This window comes from Corapipo altera, unplaced genomic scaffold, assembly GCF_003945725.1.
Source record: "Corapipo altera isolate COAL_440 unplaced genomic scaffold, ASM394572v1 301, whole genome shotgun sequence".
Taxonomy (NCBI): Eukaryota; Metazoa; Chordata; class Aves; order Passeriformes; family Pipridae; genus Corapipo; species Corapipo altera.
This window is the reverse complement of record NW_020884926.1, coordinates 4833753-4861437: the sequence shown is the minus strand read 5'-3', so window position 1 is coordinate 4861437 and position 27685 is coordinate 4833753. Positions and strand designations below refer to the sequence as shown.

General features: G+C 43.7%; 1 protein-coding gene across 1 annotated transcript in view; it reads right to left on the bottom strand.

The window, feature by feature from the left end:
• Positions 1 to 325: 325 nt before the first annotated feature.
• LOC113954058 (putative uncharacterized protein C1orf196) overlaps positions 326 to 27685 on the bottom strand; it is a 53375-nt gene continuing 26015 nt past the window's right edge. The window contains exons 2-3 of the mRNA XM_027657937.1: positions 5326 to 5483; positions 326 to 394 (exon numbers count right to left, since the gene is read on the bottom strand). Coding sequence (XP_027513738.1) covers positions 326 to 394; positions 5326 to 5483 — 227 coding nt within the window. The remainder of the gene's footprint in view (positions 395 to 5325; positions 5484 to 27685) is intronic.

Here is a 27685-nt window from a genome sequence, read left to right as displayed (position 1 = left end):
GATAACATTCCATAACAGAAAATTCACACCACATCCACTTCTGCGTCCCCTGAAACACATCAGTGTGGCCAGGATGCTTTCAGTACTGAAATAATTTCGGTTTATTGAAACACAGAGCAAAGCTTCCCTTCCCTGCTCTTCCTGTTGATATTAATATGACCCACTCGTGTGAAAATAAAGGTTGTGGGGCTTTGCTCCTGAAGCTGTCTGCTAAAGTCTGAGGAACAGATGGTGGGAAGTGTTTAAGTAGCAAACAAAGTATTGCAGCAACATGGTTGGTTTTATACAACAGACCTTTGCAGAGAATAAGAACTATTTCTAAAGGTCAGCTGGGGAAATAGCACTGCCCTGCTACTCGTTCTGCAGTGATTAGCACGGCCACCTCAGCAACAGCCTGCCCAGAAAGACAACAGGGAATACTGCAGAAAAGATTATAATGTAAAAGGGTTTAAGAAAATGGTTTTTTTCTGGTTAGAAAATGGAGGTTAATATAAAAAAACCCAAAGCTCGACAGCTGGTGGGATGTTGAATGGCTAAATGTAAGTCATGCCACATAGGTTTTCCTTATTTCCAAAAGTTGAAAGATTCTCAGCTTAAATGATTTATTTACAGGGTGGCGGTGACAGCACAAATACTCAAAATATTTTCCAAAGTAAACCAGGACAAAATCCTCTACCCAGACTGGTAGCTACTTCCTGCAGCATCTACAGACCTGTCTCAGTAGGCATCTGCTAAAAGTTTGTCCCACTAGTCAATGAATGCTGGAGCCATTTGGTTCAGAGTAAAGTAAAAAAAAAAAAAACAAGGACACACACACAAAAAAAAGCTGAAACACCAGAATTTAAAGAAAAAAATACCTCTAAATGTTAATGAAAGGGTTCTTCCCCCTATGAGTTTTGGGCAATGACCATCTGTTTTGTTGGCAGTTTAGGTTAGAAGTACCAGCAGGTTGATCTTCTGTCTTTACCTATGGAAGAAATGAACCCCTCAGCAGAGAAACAACTGAATTTCTCTGTGCCCTCACGCTCTCATGCCTAGACAGCAAAATCCAAGTAAATTTAAGCCAGGTGCCCCCAAAACCTGATCTTGTTCTTAAGTCATCATTTGTGATATGATTGCATTCAAAAAGTCCAATCCAAACCCAAAGAGGGTCTCGATGTCTCTTCATTCCCCCTGTAACAACACCTGGTGATTAATCACAGCACTGCTGGGAGAGGAACCAAGGAGATGGGATTTCTCCCAAAGAACTTCAAATCCATTTGAAGTCAATTAAACACTTAATGGAAGGAACTAAATGGACTAAACTTCCTGAAAGCTTGGCTTTTCAGGGCAAGCATCCAGCAAAATTACATGTGTTCCTTCATATGATAGAGAATATTCTCTGTCCAAGGCTGGTACTGGTGCCTGGATGCACCTTTTCTATTCATTAGACAAATTCCTTGGGCAAACAGCTGGATTAGAGCTGATGCACATGACTCAGCCCTTCTTCTCCACGCCAGTCCACTCTCTCACTGCAGCAATTAGGAACAGAAAGTCGAGCAAAACAAACCAAAAAGTAATTTAGGCAAAGCTGAGGGGGGGACGATTTAAAGTTTGAGGGTCTAATGGATTCACGTCACGTGCGTCTCGGAAGCAATAAATCCTGCTTAGGGAAATGTCTGAGGGAAAAAAACCCCACTGCCAGGCTATAAAATTCCACCTCTGAGGATTATAAAACAACAGGCACAGAGCAAACATCCTTTCCGAGCATAATGGGACTGTCAGGAATGATTGGCAGCAGTGACAATGTATCACAGGCTGCTGTGTCCTGTGCAGGGCTGTCTGGCAGGAGGGTAATTGTTTATTCTCTCCTGCACCATGTGGAGGATGGAAAGTGTCATGGAGGATAAAAATGCATCTTTTCTTTCCACCTGCCTTTATGCACCTGCATTATCTCAGCACACTTTTCAGTTCATGGGACACCGTTCCCGCTCCCCCTCAGATCCCTCCCCCCTTTGGGTGGGCTGTGGAGCTGAGGACTCGCTTAGTGCTGCTCAGGGGAAGGTGGTGCCTGACGTCAGGAACCTGCTGCAAACCTGAAGCAAATACCAGAAATGAGCAATCTGGATGCAAAGCCCCAAGCCTCACCCGGAGGGAGGGCAATGCCCCTTTTCCAGAGCTCAGCAGCCACAGCAATCCCTGTGCCTGGGTGTTTTCGTGGTGAGGAAATCCTATCCAGGGTGTGGAACGGATGGAAACCACTGGGGTCAAGAGATTCTGCAGGTTGTAATGACTTTCATTAAATCACTGTCTTCCCTGGGCAGAATTTGAGCTGGCAGCCTATTGCTGAGGGGCTCCACACAGCTTATTGCCTATCCCTGCGTGCCCTTCAATGCCGCTGACAGGGCTGACAGGTCAGCAGCCTCTTGGCCAGCCCACACCACAGCCCCCAGCACCATTCCCCCACCTCATCTGCCATTGAGGACATTTTTCGGGGCAGGAGGAGTATAAAATACACAAAGAAATGCCCCATTCTCCATAGAAAACAAAGGTATATGGGAGATGAGATGATTTTCCTCCCCATTCCACAGCTGTTTCTCTACGCTGTGTTTACCAACCAGTGACCTCCAGCACAGCAAATTTCCCCTATAAAGCCGCAGTTGCTTGTACATCACTACCACAAAACTAGGGCATGAAAATCAGTGAGAAGTAGAGTAAATTGACAAAACAGATGGGGAAAAGAGGTTCTTCCAAGAAGCCAAGGGAGAAATAAATACAATCTAATTAATGGACTGGGCTGATGTTCAGGAGCACAGAGTCCACATGCTGACTATCCAAAAATACACCTGTGAAATCCCAGACCAGCTCCCCAGTGCCTGTGTGCTCTGGTTTCCCTTCTCCAAGCTGGTGAGCATCCTTGTCATTTTGTCTTCCCAGTGACACCTTGCTGAGTTCAGGGACCTGCCCTTCCACAGGCACATGCTCATGGTCCCAGCGATGCCTCCACTGAAAACCCTCACAGAGCATTTTCCAAAGTGGAAAACTGTGTTGATTGGTTTCGTGATTCATCTTAAGCCAAAGAAATGACTCAAGATCAAAGTTAGATCCGTGGAGGATCCTTTGCTTCAGCCACATCTCCTGGTGTGTGTCCAGGCAGAGTTCTAAAAATGTCTCCAATTTCTCTCCGTGACAGAAGGGCAGCAGGCACGAGGCATCATCCCCACACCACCCCTGCCTCTGCAAAGTGGATTAATAATGGCAGGGAAGTGAGAAATGCCCATTAACTGTCCCCTCTGACCAGTCACTCCTGCTGGGTTAGCAGTCCAACTGATTTCTACCCAAAGTTTCACTTTGGATGTTCTTTCCCTCAAATTATTTACCAGTTAAAATCAGGTCCATGCCAAGAGAGGGGAGTGAAAGGGCCACGCTGGATTTCAGCTTATCTTTGTACAGAGCCTCACACAATCAATACCATTCAGAGCTGCAGGGCTCCATCTTCCCCTAAAACCACTAGCTGGGAAGCAAAGAGAGCAGGGAAGGGAAGGGAAATAATTGCATTGGTGATATTTTTTCCTCCTGTGTGATTACAGCCATAGGGCACTCTGCAGTCAGGGTTAGCATGGATTTATATGCACACATTGGAGGGGATATTCCTGTTGATATTCCTGCCAGACTCATGTTTCTTTCATTCCTCAGGGGATTTATTTTATTGGGTTTTGTTGTTTTTTGTTTGTTTTTTTTTTTACTGGATGTTATCACATGTTTAGTTCCATCCTTTTACTCACCACTACCACTTCCCACCTTGTCATTCTTTCAACCTGAAAATCCCAGACAAAAAAACATCCTGTCCTTTCTGGGAAGGGTTCCAGGAGCATCACGAGGATGCAGGAGTACTTGACATTTCCCCATTGTTATTAGAGAGACTGATTAGGAGATGCTATCACAGGCACCTATTAATATGCATTCAGGACAGCTGATAAGTAGGAGAGCAATTCTCAGGTGCTAAAAAAAGAACTCCTGCACGAGGGGATTATCAACAGGTACCTTTTTGCCCCATATTTATTTTAATCTGCCTTCTCTCATGCCTGGCTATTCCAAATTTGTGGAAGTGTCCAAGGGTAGATTGGAGGGGGCTTGGAGCAACCTGATCTAGTGGAAGATGTCCCTGCCCATGGCAGGGGGTGGAAGGAGATGAGCTTTTAAGGTCCCTTCCAACCCAAACCATTCCATGATTATATGATTCTATTCCCACCTGCAGCACTGACTGTGGGAGCAAATCCAAATGCACAACCTATCCCTTCGTGTTCTCCATTAGTTTGGGGTAAATGGAGCATAATTGGCTTAAGATGCACCAAAATGAGACCAACACCACCATCACAGACATGAAATCCTGAGCACAGCTGTCATGCTTTGCTCCCTGTGCAGTCCCACAGACCCCAAAGCCTGGACTGACTCCCTGTCCAAAAATGAGAACATAAAAACGTGTCTCACTAACAGCAGGGATTCCCAGGCACTTCCCACATGCACCACAATCCCTGTTAGCCAAAGTAATTAGGACCAAAGGTTTTCAGAGAAGATAACCACCAGGCTCCTATGGGAACAAAACAGGCAATCCCCAGTCCTGGAGAGCTCAGGACAACCTCAGGCCTCCTTTGCCTGATTTTAGGCCTTGCCAGAGAAGGGAGAGGAGATCACCCCGTTTCTAAAACAACCCTCTCATACAAGCTGCCATTTTCCATCCAGGCTTTGCAAAAAAAGACCAGAAGAGAATATAAAAAGATAAATATAATGAATGTTTCAAAGAGTGTTTTTTACAGGCTGAAGGAAACGCTGCAACGCAGCAAAGCTACAGCGAGAGAGATTTTATGTCGAAGCAGCAAAGGCACAAAGAAACATCTGCACATCATTTCATGACTTCTAACTGGCACTTTGGAGCTTGGCTAAACCAACAGCTCAGTTATGAGTCTGGCACTTCTAAAACTGGCATTCAGCACAGATGCTTAGTGGAGAAATGATTTTCTAGTCAGCTAGTGCTGACGCTGGATTCCCTCAATGGGGTTATTGCTGTATTCCCATCAATGGGCACATTGCTGTATCTTCTCCTGAAATTAAGAGCGATTTTCAGCCCTAAATTTGAGACTCAGCCCCAGCACAAGCTGCACACTCCGTGCAACGAGATGTCCTTCCCACAGCTGCAGATTTCAGAAGCCAAAATCAGTTCTAAAGAAGTGTCAGGGACTAATGTTCTCCACTGTTGAAACCACATACAAAGATGATGTACTCCCCTGCATCCCTGCAATGTGCCCTCCTCGTATCCTAACAGATGGGAGCTTACTGATTCCTTACCTGTGCATCCATCAGGAGGTGCCTCATCAGCATCATGGCACTTTTCAGAGATTCCTTCTCACTGGGCAAAAAGGCTTCTTCCTCCTCATCCAGCGTTTTTGACTTGTTGACAATAAAATGGGAGATCTGGTCGTTCAAGGAATGCAGCGACTCAACGGCTGTGGAGACAGAGAGGGAGAGCAAAAGAGGAGTGAAACCATGCTGGAGGGGGCTGACATAGTTTTCTCAGTTTGAGATGAGAAAGTGTAGCTGGAATTTGATCCCCATTGTCTCCCTTGGCCTCTCTCCTGACAGGACCAGCCAAGGCATCATAAAGACCAGTGGGTGAGGCCCTGAGCACCCTGGTCTAGTGGGAAGTGTCCCTGCTCATGGCAGGGGGGTGTTGGAATGAGATGATCTTTAAGGTCCCTTCCAACCCAAACCGTTCTAGGATTCTCTGGTGATGTTTCTAAGCTCAAGTAACAGGTCATGGCTAGAGTAAAAATAAGAAAATTATTTTTAAGAGTCAGTCTCTCTACTTTCAGCCCATAGAGCTGCTCCTTCTGATGTGCAGGGACCCAGAACTTCAGACTACATGAAAGGTAGAAGCTGGAAAAATTGGCTTTTTATTAGCTAGGGTAGGAGTGAGCAAGACCAACAACTAAAATATTGCTCATTTTCTTCCTTCATGATTATCAGTATTTGAATTACTGTTAATCTTTTAAATTCCCCTTCATGTGGTCAAACCCCAGGTACTATATGTGAGATTCTGCTCCCAGTCATGCACATCAGAAATCACCACATCCATGGCTCATAGAAATCCCCCTGCAATATCATACACTTTATGAAGCTGCAATTTATATATGAACCCGTGCCCAAATTTATTTCTGCCCAGTGAAGAGCTTTGGGTTTCTACAGATTTGAAAAAACCTTCCCTGCAATTTGCTTTTCAACCCTCACAAGTTTGGAGGTTTCATTTTTACTGTCGGATCATTAAATAAATGAGGCTCAAATAATTCTTGATCATATTTTCTCTCTGCTGGTGGCTCAGGCAGTGGAACCCTTTGATAATCTCGTGGCTCAGAGTAACACATCACTGTCACACACTGAACATCCTGCAAATCCTGGCTTGCTCAGGCTGTTTATGAATAAGGCAATGTGTTATTTAGGAGTCTCTGACAAAGTGATTTTAAGAACACAAGGCAACTGCAATATACTCGACCTAGTTCTGTCTAAAGAAGATCTTAGAACAAAATTTGAAGTAGTAAAGATTAGCCAGAAACTGCTTGTTGAGGAACAAATCTTCCCCAGACAAAAGAGCCATAACAAATCACAGGTATGTCTCCAAAATTCAGGAGGGAAAGAGCTGAATCCTCCTTACTGAGAGGGTTTATCTTTTATTTAAAACAATAAAATCAAATCTGTGCCTTACAATATCTTGGTGAGGGTCTGGGGGGGACTGGGGGGATTCCTCACATGCAGGGTGTTCATGTACCTCCTCACTAATAGAAAAGGTGTTGGAAGCTCACCCTGATGGATGGGTCCATTTTCAACCACACCATAAATCATACCATGAATCATGGAATGGTTTGGGTTGGAAGGGACCTTAAAGCTCAACCCATTCCACCCCCCTGCCATGGCCAGGGACATCTTTCACTGGCCCAGGTTGCTCCAAGCCCTGTCCAACCTGGCCTTGGACAATTCCAGGGATGGGGCAGCCACAGCTTCTCTGGGCAGCCTGTGCCAGTGGCATAATAATTTGGCTGATGGGTGAGACTCCTGTACATCACAGTGTTCTACATCACAAGCCAGGCCACCCTCCTGCTTGTGAGCCAAATATCTCCTGCTTATGGGTCAGTGCACGTGAAGCTGAGGTGTCCCAGGGTGATGCTCTGCAGAGGACATGGATTTTTGGGGAGCAGCGTAAAGGGGATTGAAACCACGTGCAGCTGAGCTTCTCCAAGTAACCATAAAAATCATTTTGTAATCATATGCCCTCCCACCAACCAACACTGCTGAGCCCCAGGAAGCTGCAGGTTTTCTTTCCCCAGGAGAGCAGCAGGTACCTGGCTGCACGCAGGCAGCAGTGGGTTTGATTTTCTTATCACTCCTGGACTGAACCAGCATCTCTGTCAGACACATCAGCCCTGAAAGCCACATTCCCAGCACTAATGCACAAGTATTGATTCATCCCACCCTCTCTGACCAACAAAGAATTGAGGACAGATCATTCTTTTTATACTCTGAAATTTTGGCTGGAGCCCTAAGCCCACATCTGCTTCCAGTAATACAAATGTATAGCAGAGTTCTCCTCCTCGAGCTGATGGCCACCTTCCAGATTTACACTGACTGGTACATGGAGCCTTTCTCCCAGGCTTTCTGATTTTAAAGTAATTCAAAACAAACTAAATTACATTATCCTAAGTTATTCCAACCTCCTTATCTGAGAAAAGAGCTCTACATTCTCCAATATTTCCTCCCTTACTCTTTGGATTTGCTCTCACTCTTTGCTCTGTTGGAGGAACATGTGGCACATGAAGCTCAGGGGGGGCAAATGCTTCTCTCATTTTTCATTCTCTAGGTTCAGAGAGTTGCCAGGGAAATTAGAAGAAATATTTCCCAGTAAGAATGTGGGAAAAGCAGATCAGTATTGACTTGAGCTGATTTTTATAGGGATCTGCCACGGGGTTGTGTTTAAACTCTGTTTAGCAAAACAAATCTTTTCCCATGAACACAATGGAAACTGTATTGGAAAATAAAATCCTCTGAGTCTTCCTCATGAAAGTAAAAGAAGCATTTCCAAACCTCCAGCCTACACACAAAGTGAAAACAAAGAAAGCTGAAAGACCAAACCATTCCTGACACTGCTTTCTGGAAGTCCTGTGTCAGTCTGCAAAACTGCTTCCAAAGGGCCCTTCTCATAAGCAGAAGAAATTTTATATTTCTCATCTAAATCAAGAGAAATTTCCTGCCTTTTGCCCTCTAAAAATCTAAAGGAGAAGGATAATGAGGCAAACCCTCCATCCCTCACAACATTACAGCTCAAACATTTCTGCTGAGCAGCACTTTCACTAACCCAGACAAATAGATAAGACTCCTTTTTAAAGAAAAAAAAATTATGGACCTCAGATATAAACACAGGTGTGTTCATTGGAGATTAAAAGATCCTTCTTGATCCCCTGAAAAGAAAAAAAAACAACAAACAAACCAGAAAAAAATAAAAAATGAGGATGACACTTTTCCCTCCTTGTATCATTCCTCTTGGTTCGAGGTTGGTAACACATCACTGACTCTGCAAGCAAGACAACCAGCTAAATAAAAATTACGACTATCAAAGTCCTGTCAGCACCCCAGCTTCTCCCATTCCAATTTCACCATTTCCTCACTGCAAGGAACAATTTCAAGGGGTGAAGGAACCGTAACAACCCTCTGTTAGTGCTTTGACGTCACCTACGAGAGGAGAGCAAATAATCTCTCTGGGAGGTGGCGGCTCTCCCTGCTGCTCTCCAAGATGATGTGCTGTGCTGGTGTGGTCAGGTGAGGAGCATTTGCCACCCCCAGGAGAGAGAATGGGTCAACAAAGTTGGTTTTTTTGCAGGGCAGAATCACCAGAGCCTGAAGGACGTGCAGGGGAGAAAGGAAATTGCTTTTCGTCGGAGACGAGGGAAAAATTATACTCGCGCCAAAAACTCATTCAAGGAAGAGGCTGAAGCAATAAAGTTGTTCCAGGAGACCCCATTTTATACACTCCAGATACTGCCCAGATGAGCACAAAATAAAATAAAGCATAGATAATATATCCTGAGATCTACTGACAAAAGCCAGCAGAGTCTAAAATTAAGTCTCGCCAGCAGGAGTGACTAAATGAAAGAGGACGGACATGATATAATTTTATCAAGGGAGGCTGCACAAGGATTCCTGGGCTCAACTCCTGACTCTGCTGCATAGAAATAGAGAGGACATTTAAGTGGGACTTCTTTGTGAGTGGTCAGCACTCGCCACATCTGCTCCCACGGAGAGCAAAGCCAAAAAACTGCTCTGCGGGCACAGATCCTCTGAAAACCCATCCCAAAGGATGCCAGGGAACCTGGCTGGCTAACGAGGGTCTGCAGAGACAATGATGTGTGTGGGCAAATGGTGCAATTCATTATGGCTTTGTGTGACCAAGGAGCTTCTCAAATAACATCTGCTGGGGTTGGTTTTGCAGTGAGGAAAAATAAACTACTCCGAGCACTTCAGGCCTCCCCCGTACGAGCTCTCCTCATGTTCTCTGCACTGCCCCACCAGAGGCAGGCACAGGGTTTGGTAACATGTGGGGCTCCTGAAACACCCAAATGCCTTTCAGCATCTCCCACGTTATGGAATCATAAAATGGTTTGGATTGGAAGAGATCTTAAAGATCATCCAGTCCCACCCCCTGCCATGGGCAGGGACACCTTCCACCAGCCCAGGTTGCTCCAAGCCCTGTCCAACCTGGCCTTGGACACTTCCAGGGATCCAGGGGCAGCCACAGCTTCTCTGGGCACCCTGTGCCAGGGCCTCCCCACCCTCACAGGGAAGAATTCCTTTCCTACATCCCATCTATCCCTGCCCTCTGGCAGTGTGAAGCAATTCCCTGTGTCCTGTCACTCCAGGCCCTTGTAAAACATCCCTCTCCAGCATACTGGGAGCTAAATCATAAATAAAACACAGTCTTATTTTTATTGTTGGGGTTGTCTGATGGGTCTCTTGTTGGGTCCAAAAAAAGAGGACATGCAATGCACACAACAGTTTATTTTTGCCTGATTGATGATTCTGGTTAGGAAGCCTTTCCCACTGTAGCATTTGCTAGTTGCATTTAGACAAATTAATTTATTCACTCAGCAATCAGAGAAATCTCCCTTTGTAAAAGCCAGGCTCATAGAACCATAGAATCATTGAGGTTGGAAAAGACCTTCAAGATCATCAAGTCCAAACTTGAACCAAATATCACTGTGTCCACTGAACCACATCACAAAGCACAACTTCTACTCATTTTTTGAACACTTCCAGGGATGGTGAGTCCACAACTTCCCTGGGGAACCCTTTCCAATGTTGAACCACTCTTCCAGTGAAGAAATTTATCCTAATATCCAACCTGTTCCCCTCTCTCATGGGGTTTAACACCTCACCTCCAACCAGCTGAGAAGCTGATCTGCAAAGCTCATGGACATCTGGATCACGAGGCAGAAGCTCCGAGCAAACTGAGCTGATTTTCCTTTTCCCAGCCTGTCCTGCAACTTTGCAGCTGGAAAATCCACCTCGAAACCACCTGCCCCATCCACGTGTTTGTGTCAGTCGCTGTCGACACGACACAACTTTCCACTCCCCTGCAGGAACACCGGGAAGGTCTCCATCTGAACTGCTCCAGAAATATTTCCTCCTGTTATTGCTAAGAAGAGACCTACAGCCTTTTCTTTCCTTTCTGGTCTTTAACTCGTTTCAAAGGAGGCATTCAATGAGTCCCCTCGCAGGAATAATTTACCACACCATTAAGTGAAGAAAAAAATATGTGGTGTCTGCATTAGGGGCTCAATCACCTTTCAAGAAACACTGTGAAGAACTCATTACAGTAATTACTAACGAGCTGGCCTCTCTGGGCTCTAAATGCTTTGTGTATAACTGGCAAAGAGCTGCCTTCAGAGCTTCCCAAATGAAAAAAAGAAGCCACCAGACCAATAAATGGCACCAGAGTTCCAGAGGAAAACATGCTCAGCAGTAAAGTCGGTCATTTTTTCAGCCATTAGGTCCTCTTTACAAATCTGACCTTTCTGGATAAGAAAACGCCATCGAGAAGTGGAGATCCTTTTAATAATCAAAGTTTTTCACTGACATCTCTTTTATGGTGCAGAAGCTTCTTTCGAAGTTGGATTTTAAACCATTTCAATTACAATGTCAAGTTTATACTGTCCTCAAGAACACAGGTGTGTTTTGAATCCAGCAACACAGAAATAAATTCTTTAATTTTTCTCCACACTCCTGTTGAATTTAAAAGCTCATATTTGAGCAGGAAAAGGATGGGAGTTTCAGACCCATTTACAAGGACAGATGTCCATATTCTCCTTGGGGAAACCACCTGCTGCTCAAAAACTCCAGTTTATGTATCCAAGATATGCCTGAACTGAGAAGGAAAGAGGAGCTGTTGTATTTTGCTTTGTCTTTCTGAGCTTTTTTTTATCAGCCCTTCAGAAAGGACTTTTCTTCTTTGCCTCAGTTCCTTCAGCTCTAAATCACAGTTAATGCCTCACAGTAGCGAGATGAAGTTCACTATGATTTGGCCAAAATTTTAAAAATCAAAAGGCTCAGTGTTTACTTTCACTAAAATACTGTCAGGGATCATTTAGAAAAAAAAAAAATATTGTTCTCTTTGGGTAAAATCTCACTAGAGCTACAAGAATGTCATTGAGTGTCAAGAAGTGATCCCATCCCTGAAAACTTGCCTATTCACCCCAGTTGTGTTAGTTAAATTAATAAATAATAAAATAAAAATTAAAAACCCACTTAACCTAAAAGAAAAACCCCAAATTAATATAATTTGGGGTTTATGATGGGGACATGGATTTGGAGCAGAGAATAAAGAGCTGCAATGGGGTCCTGCTACTTCCAGCAGTGCTTTGAGCCAAAAGAGCCCACGACTCCTGCAGCAAACCAGACTCCAACCTTCATGGCTGGGCTATTGTTGTTTACAGAAATATCGGAGATGCTTAATTCCCCAGAGAGCTGCAAACTGCCAGGCCAGGAACAATGTCAAACTTTGAGAAACACGGCAGGCACGGCTCCAAACCAGCAAATCCAACTCCTGCAAGACAAACTCCACTGACTCTTGCCAAGAGCCCAGGAAGCCTTTCCAGAGGCGGCCACAGCCCGGTGACACCCGGCTCTGCAGCTGCTGCTCTCTCCTTTCTGTTGGGTAATCATTTATTTGTTGCCTCTTTAGCTGATTGTGCAACTCTTATAGTCCACAAACAATAGCTACTTTATTTAGACAAAAAAGGAAGGGAACAAGAGGAATTCCGTGTGCCAACACATCATGGGCCAGACATCCTCAGCTGCTGTGAGCTGCCTCCAGAGCAGTGATGCCCATCTGTGCTTGAATTTAGGGTCTTGGATGGGGTGTACAGGAGGACCGGTTCCTGCTTCGCCCAAAATTGCCTCCAGGATCTTGGATGGGTCACCTAAACCCTGAACACTCCGGCTTCCCATCTGTAAACACACATTTTGTACCCCATGGAAATATTATAAACCATAAAGGTGGGATTCCACCACTGCTGAGGGACTTGTTTGGCTTTTCCCTGCTGCTCAGCTACGAATTAGGAGCTGTTCTGGTTTAACAAACAGCTCCTGGTGCAAACAGGATGTTCCATCTCCTTGGTGTCAAAGGTGGAAGAAAACTCTTCCTTGAAGGGGATTTCACAAATCACAGGCTTTCCTGGGGTTTGAATGAACTTAAGGTGTTACAAGACAACTGGGCTTGGTTTGATTCCCACCAAACATCTGGAAGAGACTGAAGCTTTATGTGTTGTTGAGAGTGTTGAGAGACCAATTAACAGTGTCTTGCCAATCTGCTGGGGTTGCAATAATGAGAGAGGGTCACCAGAAGCCCTGAAAGAGGCTTGAAAAACAAGATGCAAAAATCAACCAAACTAGGTTTGTTCACATCAGCTCTTGAGGTCTTTGTTTCACCCAAGAGATGACACTTCTTTTAACGGGAAATAGTAGAAACTTAAAAAAAAAAACAAAACCAAAACCAACCAACAAACAAACAAACCAAAGCCAGAACACTGAACAGATTTGTCACATAAGAAAAATGCCAATGATTATGTGACTCACAATAAAGTCATGAAAACCTGGCAACCTGCAAATCTTTCTCTGCATGTGCCTTGATTTGTTGTCTGTGGATAAAAGAAGGGATGTAGAGTATTGTTGAAGCAAGTATTTAAATTTCCCTGGGAGTTCCCTTCTCGAGCAGCTCTGCTGCTCAAAGCCTTAGATGTGACACTAACAAAACGCTGGGCTTAGCAATTCTATCTTAAAAAAAAAAACCCCAAACCTCTATTGGCAGAGCATTAGAAAGAGCTGAAATTCAAACAGTGCAAACACAGGTTGATAAAGCTCAGCTGAGGATGGAGGATCAGAGGGTCAAGTTTTATCAAGCACTTGCACAAACCCAGCTGTCTCAGGGAGCCTGGGAGGGGGATTTGGTTCCTGCAGCAGATAAAGGTGATGCTGAGGACCACACCAGATGCTCCATCTGCACTGACACTGCCACAGGAGCCCCCATGTGCTCAGCTCCTCGTGGATAATTGTTGTACTCCTGCATTTCCCTCTCATCCCTGACCCATTGATCCACCATGTGCAGAAACAGCATTAATTCCTTCTGAAGACTGAGAAATCCAGACCTCTTTTTATTCATTTAAGCTCTTCAACTCAACACCTATGGATGTACAATGCCCTGGATATCTTGGATTATTTGTAATTTATGCAATTTCGTCATTCCTGCCCAATTTTGACTTGTACCAATATCCCCAACCCTATTTCTGTGGAATAAAAACAACCATCTAGAAAATAAAGTTAAAATGAGACTATTTAATAACCCTGCCATGATTATATCTTTGGAGCAAAAGCTTCACATTCAAGACACTTCTTCATTTATTTTTGTTGGCACAGAACTGAATAAACTCCTTCTAAAACAAAGCAGATATTTCAGACCAGTATTTAAACTTGCTATTTCTGTAAACTACATCTATAAAATGTAACGAAACACTTTTTTTTGTAAAGAATATTATCCTGTGATCAACTCTGTCTGTATCTACAGCTTCAGACTTAACATTCCCTGTAAGTAAGAACAGGTAATCCAAGCAGCAGGTTTAGAAGTTGTGCCAGGAGAGGTTTAGATCAGATAATAGGAAAAATTTCTTCACATAAAGGGTGGTCAGGCACTGGAACAGGCTGCCCAGGGAAGCAGTGGAATCATCACCCCTGGAAATATTCATAAAACACGTGGATGTGGCACCTGGGAAAGTGCCCACACAGGAAATGTGTCAAACTCTTCTGGGTTCCTTTTATTTCACTGGAAAAAAACACAAGTTTTTAAAGGGAAGTCAATTGGAAGGTTTCATTTAGAAAACATGCAAGTCCTGATGATGTTTAAGCACATCCTCCTCCGTTTTTCAGGATGGCATTTTAACAGAACTCCGTGGGCACTTCCCATTTCTTTTCTGTTGTGTTGTTTTCATTCTACCTGAGCACAATCACTTGTCAAAATTACGACTTTTCCAGAAGAAAAAAAAAAAAGGAACAAGAAGAGCATTCAATCCTAATTACAGAGTATTCAAATGTTTGTCTCAGCTGGAATCTTTATTTTTTTATTTATTAGGTTTTCTAGATGCTCCTGTTAAGGTGCTTTTAGCAGTTGCATCCAGTGGGATGTGCAGTGGGGAGGCAGCACCTCCTCAATTTTTTTTCAGGTAGTAAAATTTGAGACTTAACTGCATTTTTCTTGGTGACCAGAGGGAAAATAATTTGTTTCTAAATTTCTCTCCCTGCAGAAGACAATGTCTTCTTTGATTTGATTTTCCTAGGATTTGTGATTCAGCTTTGAACCTTGACTTCATGACCAACCGATTTTCTATTTAAATTACTCACTCTGCATCTGTAAACGTTGCTGGTGGCATTTATTTCAGCAATTTGAAAGCAGTGAAAAACCCAAATATCCCTGTAGACAGGGATAACATATATTGCATTAACCTCCTTTCCTCACTTTCATCTGCAGCCTTTGCAGCTGGAGTGTTTGGCAAAGCAGCGAAATGAAACTTTAATAAAGGACAAGAGGAGTAACTGTCACCAGTATGGGACTGGGGAAGCAGCACTTTGCAGGCAGAACTTGGAAAGACTGGGATTTTTCCAACATGCACATTCCTGAGCCAAGCCCAAGCAAGGAGCTCAGCCTGAAGCCACGAGATCACTGCAGTGCCCCAGCAAGGCAGGTGAGACCATAACACAACAGAGCAGGAGATCCTAAAATGTTTCCCTCTTCTCCATAGCATGCAACACTAGGTAAACAGAAAAGGTTTTGATTAAAATGGTCAAACGCCCCTGAAGTGACTCAGAGACCCGTGTTGTTTCCAAACACACCCACAGCTCCTGATGCAACTGAGGCATTTTGGCATCTAAGTTGGTTTTGAGGATGGAGCCTGAATACTCCTGAAGGTGCAGGTCAAGGAGGGCAGCAATCCTGAGTGCCCAGCCCTTGAGAGGTGGGAGAGGCCTCAAAATGAGACACATTGACCTGCTGTCACATCACCCTGCCCTGACTGTGCTGACAAACCCCCGAGGCTGATCAACACATCACTGCTCAGATGTTGAGCAGCTTTAGCTCCAAGTGCCTTTCCCCTGGTGACAGTGGGAATGCCTGAGAGTTTCTGAGAGCCTTTCATCTTCCCAAGGCTCTTGAACAAGTGTAAACAACAACGTTAACATGAAAAGTTAATTCTGCCTGTTAATAACCCAGCCCATGGCTCTGCTCCCCGGCAGCTGCCCAAGGGAACAACCATTCTCTGCAGTGCAAGCACTTGATGGATGAAGGGAAAGCATTTCATTTTGACACTTGATTGACAGAAAGTGTCCTTGTTAATTATGGCCAAAGACAGAAGAGAGAAAAATGATACAGCTCCATCAACTAATTTTGGTGGCAGATTGAGGGCGTTCTTAGAAGATGCAGAGGGTGAGCTGAGACCACACAGTGCAAGAGTTTTATTTACTCTATTTCTTATAAAGTCAGGGGGAGATCAGCACCAAATCTGCTCAATTTCAACACCAATGAAAAATATTGTGGTGTATAAATAAGAAACAACCTCCTGAATGACTCCAGCTGCAGAGAGGCCACCTCTGCTCTCACCAGAGTAACTTCAAGGTCTTTGGTGGACTTGATCCTTATCAATGCCAGCATATCAGAATGAGGTGTCTCCTCTCTGAATTGCCTTTTCTCAATGTCTCACAATGATTTCAGGCTCAAAGAAGGCCAACCTGACCCGGGTTGAGTCAGTAATGGCTGAGTGAAGCACTGGGCTCCAGACACCCATGGGAAGGGTGGAGCATTGGGAAGCATGAGCATAGGAAAGACCTTTTTAAGTAGTAAAGGCTTTTAAGTAGTCTTTCAAAGAGTCTTTCTACTTAGAAAGGTCTTTCTTAGTAGAAAGGTAATCTTTAGAAACCTCATCTTCATCTCCAGCTTCCAGCATTTTCCTTCCACCCACATATCAGAAATAATGGGGAGTCAGAGGAACTACATTGCTTGCCCAGTGTCAAAGCCAGAGCAGGCATTGGATAAATGAGGCCTCATCAAGCTTATAAAGGACTCATTGCAGGGTTCCTTGGCTCTCCCAGACAAATCTCAGACCAACAGATGGCAGTGGCTCCAGGAAAGTCCCTGGTTTCATCCCTATGGATTTCTGCAGCCCATTAAAAAGAAAAGGACCCCAAACCTGCCACCCTGCCAAGGCATCCTTCCCTCACCTGAACATTGCTCACTGCTCTTCATTCCAGGTTTGCCATGGCAACGAGAAACCTGCACATTACCAGTGTAAAACAGATGGGTTATGCTTTTAAATTGCCCCTCTGTCTCTTGCCAGGTGACAGGATCTGCCTCCAAGCTCCAAGACGTGCAGCACCAGACCAGAAATCAGCTCACTGCCACAAGCCACCGCGGCACCGCTGAGTCCCAGACAGCAAACACATAATTGTCTGCAGGAAAGTGCAAAAGGGGTTCATGACTTCAGAAACCAAGGGCTAAGGTGGGTAGAAAATAAGGGAAAATTGGCTTCCCGTTTCATTTTGTCGAGGGCTGAGCCAGGCAAGCTGTGAGAGGAGCACACCCTGCTCTGGACAAGCCAAGAGGCTGAAACGCGAGCGTTTCCATCAGGGAGGAACTCGCCAAACTGCAAAGGGACATTACAGAGCCGAGCCAGGGTTTCTTAGCAACGGCATCGAATACAGGGCCATTAACTCCAAATTCCTCCCCCAGTAAATCCCGAGCTAGGAAAACCTTCAGACGCTTATTGATAGCTGGAGTTAAAACGTGTTTGTTCAGCCTGATATGGGGGGAAATCAAAGGCAGCCAGTGAAAAGCAAAGAGTATAAAGGACTGCATTTTGGGAGGTTTCTCTGGACATCCCAGGGGTGCTGGACCTGCAGCTGGCTCCTAATTAGGTTATGGAGAGCTGCCGTGGCAGGTCTCTACAACAGCCTCAGCTGGAGCAACTGCTCCTGCAATTCTGCAAGAGAATCAGCTTGGCCAAGAGGGCAACTGAAAAACAGCTCATAAAACACACACAGAGAAAAAAACCAACAACACAGAGAGAGAATCACAGGGCGAGCAGTGATTCACATAGCACTGCAGTTCGATTTTCCCTTGCTGAGTGCTTCATATCTGTGGGGCTCAGTCGACTTGTTTCGTTGGTGCTACTCCTGATTTACTGGTGGCACAGCAGACAAACAACAGCAAGCCCAGACGAGGTGACCAGGAGGCTCCTCCTCCTCCCTTTTAACCACCCTTTGCAATGTTTCTTTTCTGATTGTAGCTGACGGCAACTGTGACTTTATTTCACTCCTAAGCAGCTCTTTATTTTCTCAGAGCCCATCTCTTGGAAACGTGCCACAGCTCGAACAGCTCCGCTTTGCTTTTGGAAAGCCGAGACTTAATGGCAGCTGAGCTCAGCCTGAAAACACCACCGTGAGAATCAAAGTGTGTATTTTAACCACGTTGCAAAGACAACTTTAAGACACTCTCAGGGAAGTGGGAGGCACTGTTTGGATCATCCCAGGATTGGAAAGTGTGGAGCTGGCAATGCTGTGCTCACACAGAGAACGCAATCCCACACGGGGTATCTCTGTGCAGTATTTTAAACATCACATTTCCACAGTCTAGTCAGAATACACGTATTCTTCATGTTTCTGATGAAAAGGGCCCTTTTGCTGATGGTCACTAAGTTATCATCAGAGGTTATGAAGCTAATGTGAGAAAAAGGCAAGATAAGTGCATTTGTAGGCTCTATCAGTGCACTGGAAAGTTCCCTCCCTTTAAAAGCTCACCTCACTTTGGGTTGTCTGCTTGCATAAATTTTTAGCACTCAACCCTTGTTCTTCCTCCAGTACAAATGGGAAAACTGTCCCAGTTGTAGTTCTCAGTACATTTCTTTTGGATATTGCTTTTACACTGAGGCAAGGACACCTTATAAATTTATATCTGTTGTGATTTCCATTCATTTCTCTGTATTAATAGCTTTAGAACTAAGTAGTTTAAAATCACACTTCAAAATACTTCCACTGGTATTCTGACAAGAAAAAAGGTTAGATTTAAATCTACAGAATAACACACAGCAGAAAAGTAGCCATGGTCAAGAAGTAATTTGCTGGCACAATCTACGGCACCATCTGCCCCAAGCATATTTAGGTGCCAATTACGGTGCACGATTCCACTGGATTCACCTAAACACATTTTTTCAGCTCAAATCAAATCCTTCCAATCCCTCTGTGATTTGCATGAGGAGTCGAAATGATAAACTCTTTAATAAAGCCAGCAGATAGCACGGGAAGAACAAGATACAGGCTTCTGTAATGAAAAGAACACGAGGTTTATCGTGTTTTTGCTATTAAACACTGATGAGATTAGGTTAATGAAAAGCAAAAACAACCTCCCTCCCCCCCCCAAAATTGCTTCTCTGCCTTAGAAACGTTTGCTGTGAGAGTCTCACACACCTTCTCATGGGTTTCCCTCTTCATGTGACATGCACAGCACTGCCACCACCACCACCAAAAAATAACATTTAGGTATAAGATCTCCACATTTAGGTGTAAGACCTCCATTATTCAGCTTTTTCCACAGCCTCCTCGTGTCACTCTTTCTAATGGTTTTTATTTATTTTTTTAAAAATAGATAATTATAATTTAAATATAAATAAATCTAAAGGAGAACTGCACACCTAAGGCTTTTTTTTTGGCCACATCTTAAAACCCCAAATCGCTCCCTGTCCTGGGAAGAGGCTTCATTAGTATTTCCCCACCAAGATGAAAGAAGTGTGTGAGGTTTAAGTTTTCCCTGGAAAAGAAGATGATCTCAAGCTGTTAATATCATTATGTTCCTCTTCATTAGCATCTCTGGAAGCTGACAAATATGTTTTTAATGACTTTTTTCCCTCCCCTTAATGCCTTTTAAAGTGTTTTTCCCTTACTGCAGTGCTAATAAGGTGTAAAAGTCCTGTCCTGGAACTCTACACAGTACCACTGCTCATGCTCTGCTGCTGCTTTAATGGCAATATTTTCTCACAAATGCAAATTAAACAAAGCATTTAGTAGCACTCAGAGTCAACATGTTCACACATTAAAACTTTCCCCAACCTATCCAGTCAGGATTTAATTTTCCATGTGTTTTAAATAAAAACAGAGAGGAGAGTTTTAGTGATGATGTAAGAACATTGCTCAGACCCAGGTAGAATTTTCCACTGTCACGACTCAGCTGGTAAAGGCTTTTATATCTATATGTTTGTGTGTGTTTATATATATATATATATATATATATATATAAACCCAGCTGTACTGGCTGCAGAGCTATTGGCCACGTGCAGCAGCATTCAAATTGAAGCAACTCTACTTAATATTTCTTCTGCATTTGGTTGCAAAGGAATCGATTCCATAAATGTGCTTGGAAGGTTTCCACCAAATACCCTGATTTCCTCCGTTGTTCTCTTGCAAATCAATGATCTCGGAATTGAAATAAATCTTTTTGTACGTTTTGGACAGCTTTATAATTTAGAGGCAGATTCCAGCAGGAGAGCCTTGTGTCAGTGCAGCAGTTTGGGGAAGATGGATGTTAGCACAGCGTCAAAACCAATCAGGAATGACACGCTGCTGTTATTTGATTCTGCTTATCAAAATTATTTATCTCCAATTGTTACTTTTTGCAAAATGCTGCAAGGTGGGAACGTTTGTCAGCACTATCAGCGAGGGAAAGCGTGATCACATGCAACTTCTCCACCTCCAGACCGTTCCAGCAAGTGCTTATTTTAATTCTTTGTAAGTACAGCATTTGAAAGCACATTTAAAGTGTTTTGCTGAAGTGGGTTCTGGATGGTGATAAATGAATCATTACGAGGACAAATTACCCAAACTGGGTCATAATCGACCACGCTGTGCAAACTCCACAAGTGGAGTGGGGAAGCTGAGAGTGACTCACCCAGAGATAACAGGGAAGAGACTGATTAGTGCAAATGAACACAAAGGGCAAAAGTGAAGCTATTCAGAATATAATTTGAAGAGTTCACAGCTCTCCCTGACCTCTCACGGTGGTTGGAGGAAAACCAGGAAAAGCAAAGATTAGTGATCCCCATTTTGCCAAGTCTGTGTGTGCTTAGCATGGAATGGGCAGTGCAATTGGGGCACGGCAGGACATGGGGAGTGCACCAGGAACCACCACACAGCTCTTTACACCTTCAGGAGAAAGGTGCAAGCAGGTTGGAACCGGGGCATTTGTAACACTAATACTGATTACAATAAAAACCAACACTTAGCACATGAGCTCCGGGGGTTTGTTCCCTGTCCTGTGCATCTTTGAGGTACCCAGCACGTGGGAAACAAAAGGTAAGAGTAGCAAAACAGCAATGAAGATGCTCCTTATGCCAGTTATTTCCACAGTCTGAATTATCATAGGGAAAAGGGGAGAACATTCAAATGAGGTTATTAATTAAAAAAATGACAAAACCCTTTATAAAACCTGCAGTACAGACCATACTGCCAGTCCCCTTAATGCACGTGGGTCTGGCCATCCATAGATGTGTGGTACAGAGACACTGCTCTGCTCCTGCACTGCAATCTCCCTGCCTGTTGGCAAAGCTTAATTTTGGCCATTTTTCAGCAAAGGAAAACTACAAAACATCCACTCCCTCCCTGCTCAGTTCCCGGGCCAAGGTAATCCTTCCTCACTCGGGAAGGGAAACAAAGAGGAAAAGCACCATCCTGTCCACACACCTCAGCTCAGACCCGTGGGTTTGGCATCTGCCAGGGGGGTGAGGGGCTTCTTCTGGCTCCACACAAAGCCCAGATGTGCCAAACCCCACGTGTGGCTCTCCCTGAGGGACAGCGAGGTCTGGGAGAGCCCCGAGCAAGAGAGGGAGGAGGATGTTGTCACAACAACCTCACAAAATAAAACAGAGCAGCAGCTCGAGACACAAAGCCCTTTCATCCCACCCTTCCCCAATCACATGGAGAGATGACACAGTTTCAGACAGAGGAATTAATTACTCCTTTGACCAGCTCCTTTTAATTGCTTTCTGTTGATAAGGAGCAAACAATAAGATTTCTCCTTTCTTGAGGAAGCCTCCAGCCTTTTTCCTTTGGTTCCTCCTACACTTTGCTTCTACTCTAACAGAGGTATCTGATATTTTTTTATTTGATGGGGTAAAATAATAAACATGAGATGAAAAAGAAGGGCACCCTTTTGGCTGGAAATCTGAGAATGTGGCTCCCTTCTGCTTCCAACTTCATCTTCTGAAGTTGCCTCGAGTGAGTTAAAAAAGAAAGGCAGGAGGAGTCATGAATTCATAAAAAGCACTACAATGGGTTTATCCAAAATCAGGTTTCTTTTATACTCAGTATAACCAGTTTCTGATATTTTCATGGTAGATACCTAAATTCTGACGTGGCTTTAATTAATTATGGGACTTCCAAGTGGTGTTGAAATGGGAAAACAAAGTAGGTGAAATATTCTTCTCCTGGTTAAACTGGTGTAAACCCAGATATTATTTCTCAAATAGTGGGTCGTGATTTTCCAGGATGCTTAGAAGGGTTGCAGGGTGTGGGATATTATATTATAACTTCAGGCAAATACAGGTCAAACTAACTCCCACACCGAGGTCAAACAAGCTCAAATAGCCTAAAATTACCTTGTCATTAATCCATTTTTAGGTATAATAAATTAAAGAGAATTAGAGGTATTTTTATGTTAAACAAAGGGCTGCCAGCCTGGAAGGGGGAAAAAAAAAAGGAAAGAAATTCAGCTCTGAATTAACATAATAAATGAGCACAGGTGGAGCTGAGCATCAGTTCTGGGGGGACACTGGAAGGCAGGATATAATTCTGCACCTGGAGAGAAGTCAAGAGGACCTGTTCAGCAGTAACAGGGCAGAATGTGCTGCTACTGCTTTCCAAATATGAGGGCAAGAGTCCTGCTGAAATTCAGCCAGGGAAAAGGGTGGTGTGGAGGGGTTTGTTAGATGGTCCCCAGCTCTGGGGGAATTTGAGACTCTGGACAGGTATTAAGACAAACCTGATTCACTACCAAATATATCACCCTGTGTCTAACATTTAGAGGTCATTGATGTATCCAGAGGAATATTAAATCAGTGCTTGCACACTGCCCCCACCCCTGTTCTCCTGAACCACAAACCCAATCACTGGTGGCTGGGATCACTTCCCCAATCTTCACAATCCCTCTGGAGTTAACAGGAGTAAATCATCCCACGTTTAAGTACATAAGCTGTCCCCAGCACAAAGGAAAGGAGCTCAAAGGCACGTGTTTCTCCTTTAAATGATTTCTGCAGCACTTGGTGCCTGTGGAGATATTTATGGCTGAGCCTGTGGTAGATTGAAGTTGCTCCCGAGGTCAGAGCCTGCCAGGTTCCCTTTCTGCAGAGGATGCTCTGGCCTTTGGATTGGGAACAGTCCCCTCTATCTCCCTGCCACTCACAAGGAATTCATTTACTGGAAGGAAAGAAGTGCTGGCACTCACAGAAATGTCACTTCTTTCTGCATTGTTGGGGTTTGGATGGGTTTTTTCCCCTTCTCTTTGATTTATCACCTTGTAAGCACTTGACCCCTCAGAAACAAATGAAACAAAGTTGTCACATCCTGGAGAATCCTGGAGATGTCATCCATGGAGATGACACCAGAGCTCAGAGGGAATGGGAGAGAGCAGGAATTCACAGAGATGAGCATCTTTTCCAAGAAACCATCAGCTTCATAAAAATTTAGGGATGGAGTCACAGAAAAAAGCAAGGGCAGGTCTCCCCACCCAGAACTGCCCAGCAGCTCCTGTGGGGATCACCCCCATATCCAGGATGGGTTCAGCTGAAACTCCTCTGGGAATCACCTCAGAATTCAGAGGAATCAGCATGGACTGCTCCAACTGCCCCTTCCCCTGTATCCTGATCTCATGGTGTGTGCACTGAAGATCAAAGTAAAGAGGAATAAAATGAAATTTAGGGAATTTTTTCATTGCTACTCTGCACATTCTTCTCTTATTTTTTTGGGAAACTTGTGAATCTGGCCCTGTGTGTGTGTCTCTAACACCAAGGAAGGGTGTTTTCCTTGACTGTATTGCTTGACTAGAGGGTTTTTTTAGTCCCCAAGTCCATTGTTCTGCTGATGTTTCCTTGCCAAACTTCGTGAGTTTGCTCTGAGCTTCACCCCAAGTCATGCTTTCTGTTAATTTTTCTCACCAGCCTTTCTGCTAGCAGTGTCCTCCAGCCTCCCAATAAATCACATTTATTAAAAAGAAGCGAGAAAAGAACCCACTTTAAGTTCCTAAACACCTCCTTTAAGAGTGAGAGCAAGCAGAGGCCCAGAACTTTGTTTCTTTTACTTTTACAAACAACATACCAAAGGCCCGACACCTTTTTATAGCATCAGTGTGACCTCCCAGACTTCCCTCAAGGAGTGACTTCATCCCTGAGCAATGCTGGGGCTGTGGAGACACCAACACGAGGGTTCAGCAGTGCATTAAAATGCAATATTCCACGGGCTGTGATTTATGGGCTGTCACTTGGAGCAAAGCATCCTGCATCTTAATTGGCTGCTCCTTTCCAGCTACTTGGTTTGGTTGGGAGATGAGAAATTTTTCACCCCCCATAAATTTTCATGATAAGACGGATCTCTGAAAGGCAAAGGAGTTAAAAGATGTAAAACTGAAGCAGACAGAGCTGCATCTCTGAACAGTCTCCCTGTGCAGTGCATGAGAATGTATCATAGGAAATAATTATGCATTCTTCTTCCCTTAATTTACAAGTTTCAGGGATTTCCCTGATGGGATCAGCTCTTTAAGTCCATGGAAAAAAAAACCAAAATGCACCTTTGCAGCAGCCCCAGGGAGCTCAGTGTCAGCAGAAGATCTCCAAAGGCTTCACAGTCACAGAGATTATCAGCTAATTACAAAAATCCACAACAGACCCACTGAAAAATTAAAAAAGAACTTCAGCTTTTGATTTGTCTCATGCCTGACAGGCAACATGTCACTTTAGGGTATAAGATCCTTAAAAACTCTTAAATCAGACAGAAATACTGTGTGTGTTAGCAGTGTCCTCCTTGAGGAAACTTTAATCTTCTTCAGCCACATGGATTTTCACTTAAAAACTATAGATTTGAAATTACAAACACTGTCTAGATCAAAGAAATGCTTGTCCAACATGAGCAGAAAGGAGTTCATTGTACAGATGGTGGTTCCATGAGTCAATTATAGAGCTGTTAATTACAGATCTGTACTCAAAACCCATTTCTGCCCCATCCCATGGATAAATTATGCAGGTTGTGTTTTCCATGACCTTTCAACCCCTCTCCTTCCCAAGACATTTTGTTGCCTTCAGAATTTTTCTATATCTGCACAATTCCAGCCTGGTATCACGAATTCACCTGGGGTGGGACCAGTCTCACACCACTGAGCCTCACCTGGCTGAGACAGCCTGGTTTTGGGGTAAAACACCAGAAAACAGGGGGTTTGCTGGGGTGGGTTGGACAATCAGCCCATCACTGACACCTGTCCCACCACCACAGACCTTCCACTCATTTCTGAGCCTCCCAGAGCCCACGCTGAGCTGAGGAAGGTGTTTAAATGCCTGTCCTTCAGCCCATCGATTCCTCCAGAGCTGTATTTCTCTGCCTTGTCCGATGACTCTACACAACCCAAACATTTCTTTTGTATTGATTTAGTCTCTCTGTTAGACTATTTGATTTTTTTTTTGTTTGGTTCCTTAATCCTTACAATATTGATATTTTTCAGGCTGGAGGCCAAATAAAACCTTTGGAGACATATGAAGTACATATTAAGAGTCTCATCGCCCAATAAATTAAGGGCACAAATTATAGACCCAAATCTGATGAGCATGTCATTACAGATCACACATTTTGGCACCGTGGTGCTTTACAAAAGAGACTTATATTCATTTATTCTTGCATGGAATTTAAAATTCCAATCAGCAGAACCGCAGAGGGGGATTATGTTACCTTGGACTTGAATTCAATTGTATTTTTAATTCTATTAAAACTCCAAGCTTGCACAATAAAATGATTGTATGTATTTGATTAGGATCTTAATGACATGTTTCCCTATTACTATAGCTGTTTAAAACTTGAATAAGCTTTCTATCCCTTGGAAAATTCGGGGAAGCAAGATGGTATTTATGGGCTTGAGCAGAAGTTTAAATACACAAAGCACTAAAGGGCATAGAACAATCCTGACACAAAGACAACATTTTCTCAGAGTCCTACTGCAAAAAAAAAAAAAAAAAGAATTAACTGATACAAACCAAAACCACACACTTGACCTCTGAGATTTGCAGTGGTCAGTTTAATTAGACCGTTAAAAATTAAATGTTAATATCAGTTTGAGTAAGATCTCTCTGTTTGGGAAAGAGTATGGAGAGGTGACAGGTCTGTAATGCCACAGTTTGTGGCAATAAACAGCTTTTGACCTGGCAGACTGATCCTTCAGTAAGGCTCTAAGGCTGCTCCTACTTCCACACTATTATTAGCCTGGGAGAGTGTCTTGGGGCTCCTTAACTGGCAGTCACTGACCCAACAGAATTCTACTCTTAGCACAGAGAGAAGTCAATGCACATGAACTTCCCCTGCAAACTTAATTGGAAACAAGGGAGAAATTAACTTGTTTCTTTCACTATTTTGTGTCCCCTTGGATGCTGCAACTTCCAAAGTGCCAAGAAAAAAAGTTGGGGGGGGTGGAGGGGGTGTCTGCAACCTGAGATATCAGGGAGGAAATAATTAATAATTAATAGAAGTTCTGGGATACTGCAAACCTGGTGCATGGCATCCCAAAGTAAATCAGGTTTTATGCTGGCTCAAGATGAACACACGTGGCTGTAGAGGGTTTATTCTCTCTTATGTCCTTAAAATCCAAAACTTTAGGCAAATCTGAGAGCTTACAAAAGCTGAGGAAGCAAGTCCATCTTTATTCCAAGTCTTTTTCTCATTGGAAAAAGCCAGCAACGATGCAGGTAATGCCCAGCTCATTAATGTTGTGTCTTGGGTGCTCAAAGGATCTCTTACAGCCAGAGAGCATGTTCAGAAAACATTTAGCTTACACATAATCAATTTAAGATTAAATATTGAGTAGTGATTACTGAAACTCCAGGTGTGGAGTGGTCAGATAAAGATCCACAGCTCAGTCCCTAATTCTAGCAGATATTTCTAGCTACATTTCTTCCAGAAAATGTAGCCCAAAAGTTAAATCTTCCTTGTGGAAATGTGTTCACAACAACTCTATTACCTCTGAGAGCTCCTGCTCTTCTCTGACCTTCTCAGGTGAGCCCTAAATTCCTTTTTTTTTCCCATTCTAGTTTCAGAGACAGAGAAAGAAAATCTAAATAAATGAACCTCGGGTTTTCAAAGCTTACCAAAGGTTCAGGGTCACTCCCTGGTCTGTGTAGGTACATCAGTCATCGAGCTTTAATAACTCAGATTCTGTGCTGGGCAGTATTTAAAGTCAGAGAAACCCCACAGACATAAATCCTCATCAAGTCAACTGTCCCATTTTCTTTCTGCCACACACAGTTTTGCCCAAAGGTTTTGTTCACAAAACAGCCTCAGCAAAGAAAATCACTTCCTCCATCCCTCTGTTTCTCTGCTGTATCTCCACATTCTAAATTTTTAATTTATTCTATCAAACAGGGCAACAGAAATGTAAGGAAAGAGGTCCAAGGGCAGGTAATTCAGAGCCAAGATCAAGTCTTTAGTATCCCAACTCAAAAATGAGCTTAAAAACAGCAAACCCCAACCAGAGGCACTTTATAACCAACACCACAGTGATTAGGAATAATGTAATAAACTGGCCCCAAAAAATCACCCATCTCCCCCAGACCCAAGGACAACCAGGACCTGAACAACAGAACAACCTGGAGCACTCACACCAATTTTAAGAGGATTAAGCAAAGCTCTCTCTTCCAGAGGCTTCAACAGAAACTTCCCCAGGTTGGAGGGATACACTGTGAAAAGCAATTTAAATTCTTCCTTGGCATTTATAAGTAATAAAAGCAGCACTGGGCAGTTTCCAAAACCAGTTGTGAGGTTTTGCAAGAATATTTCTGGG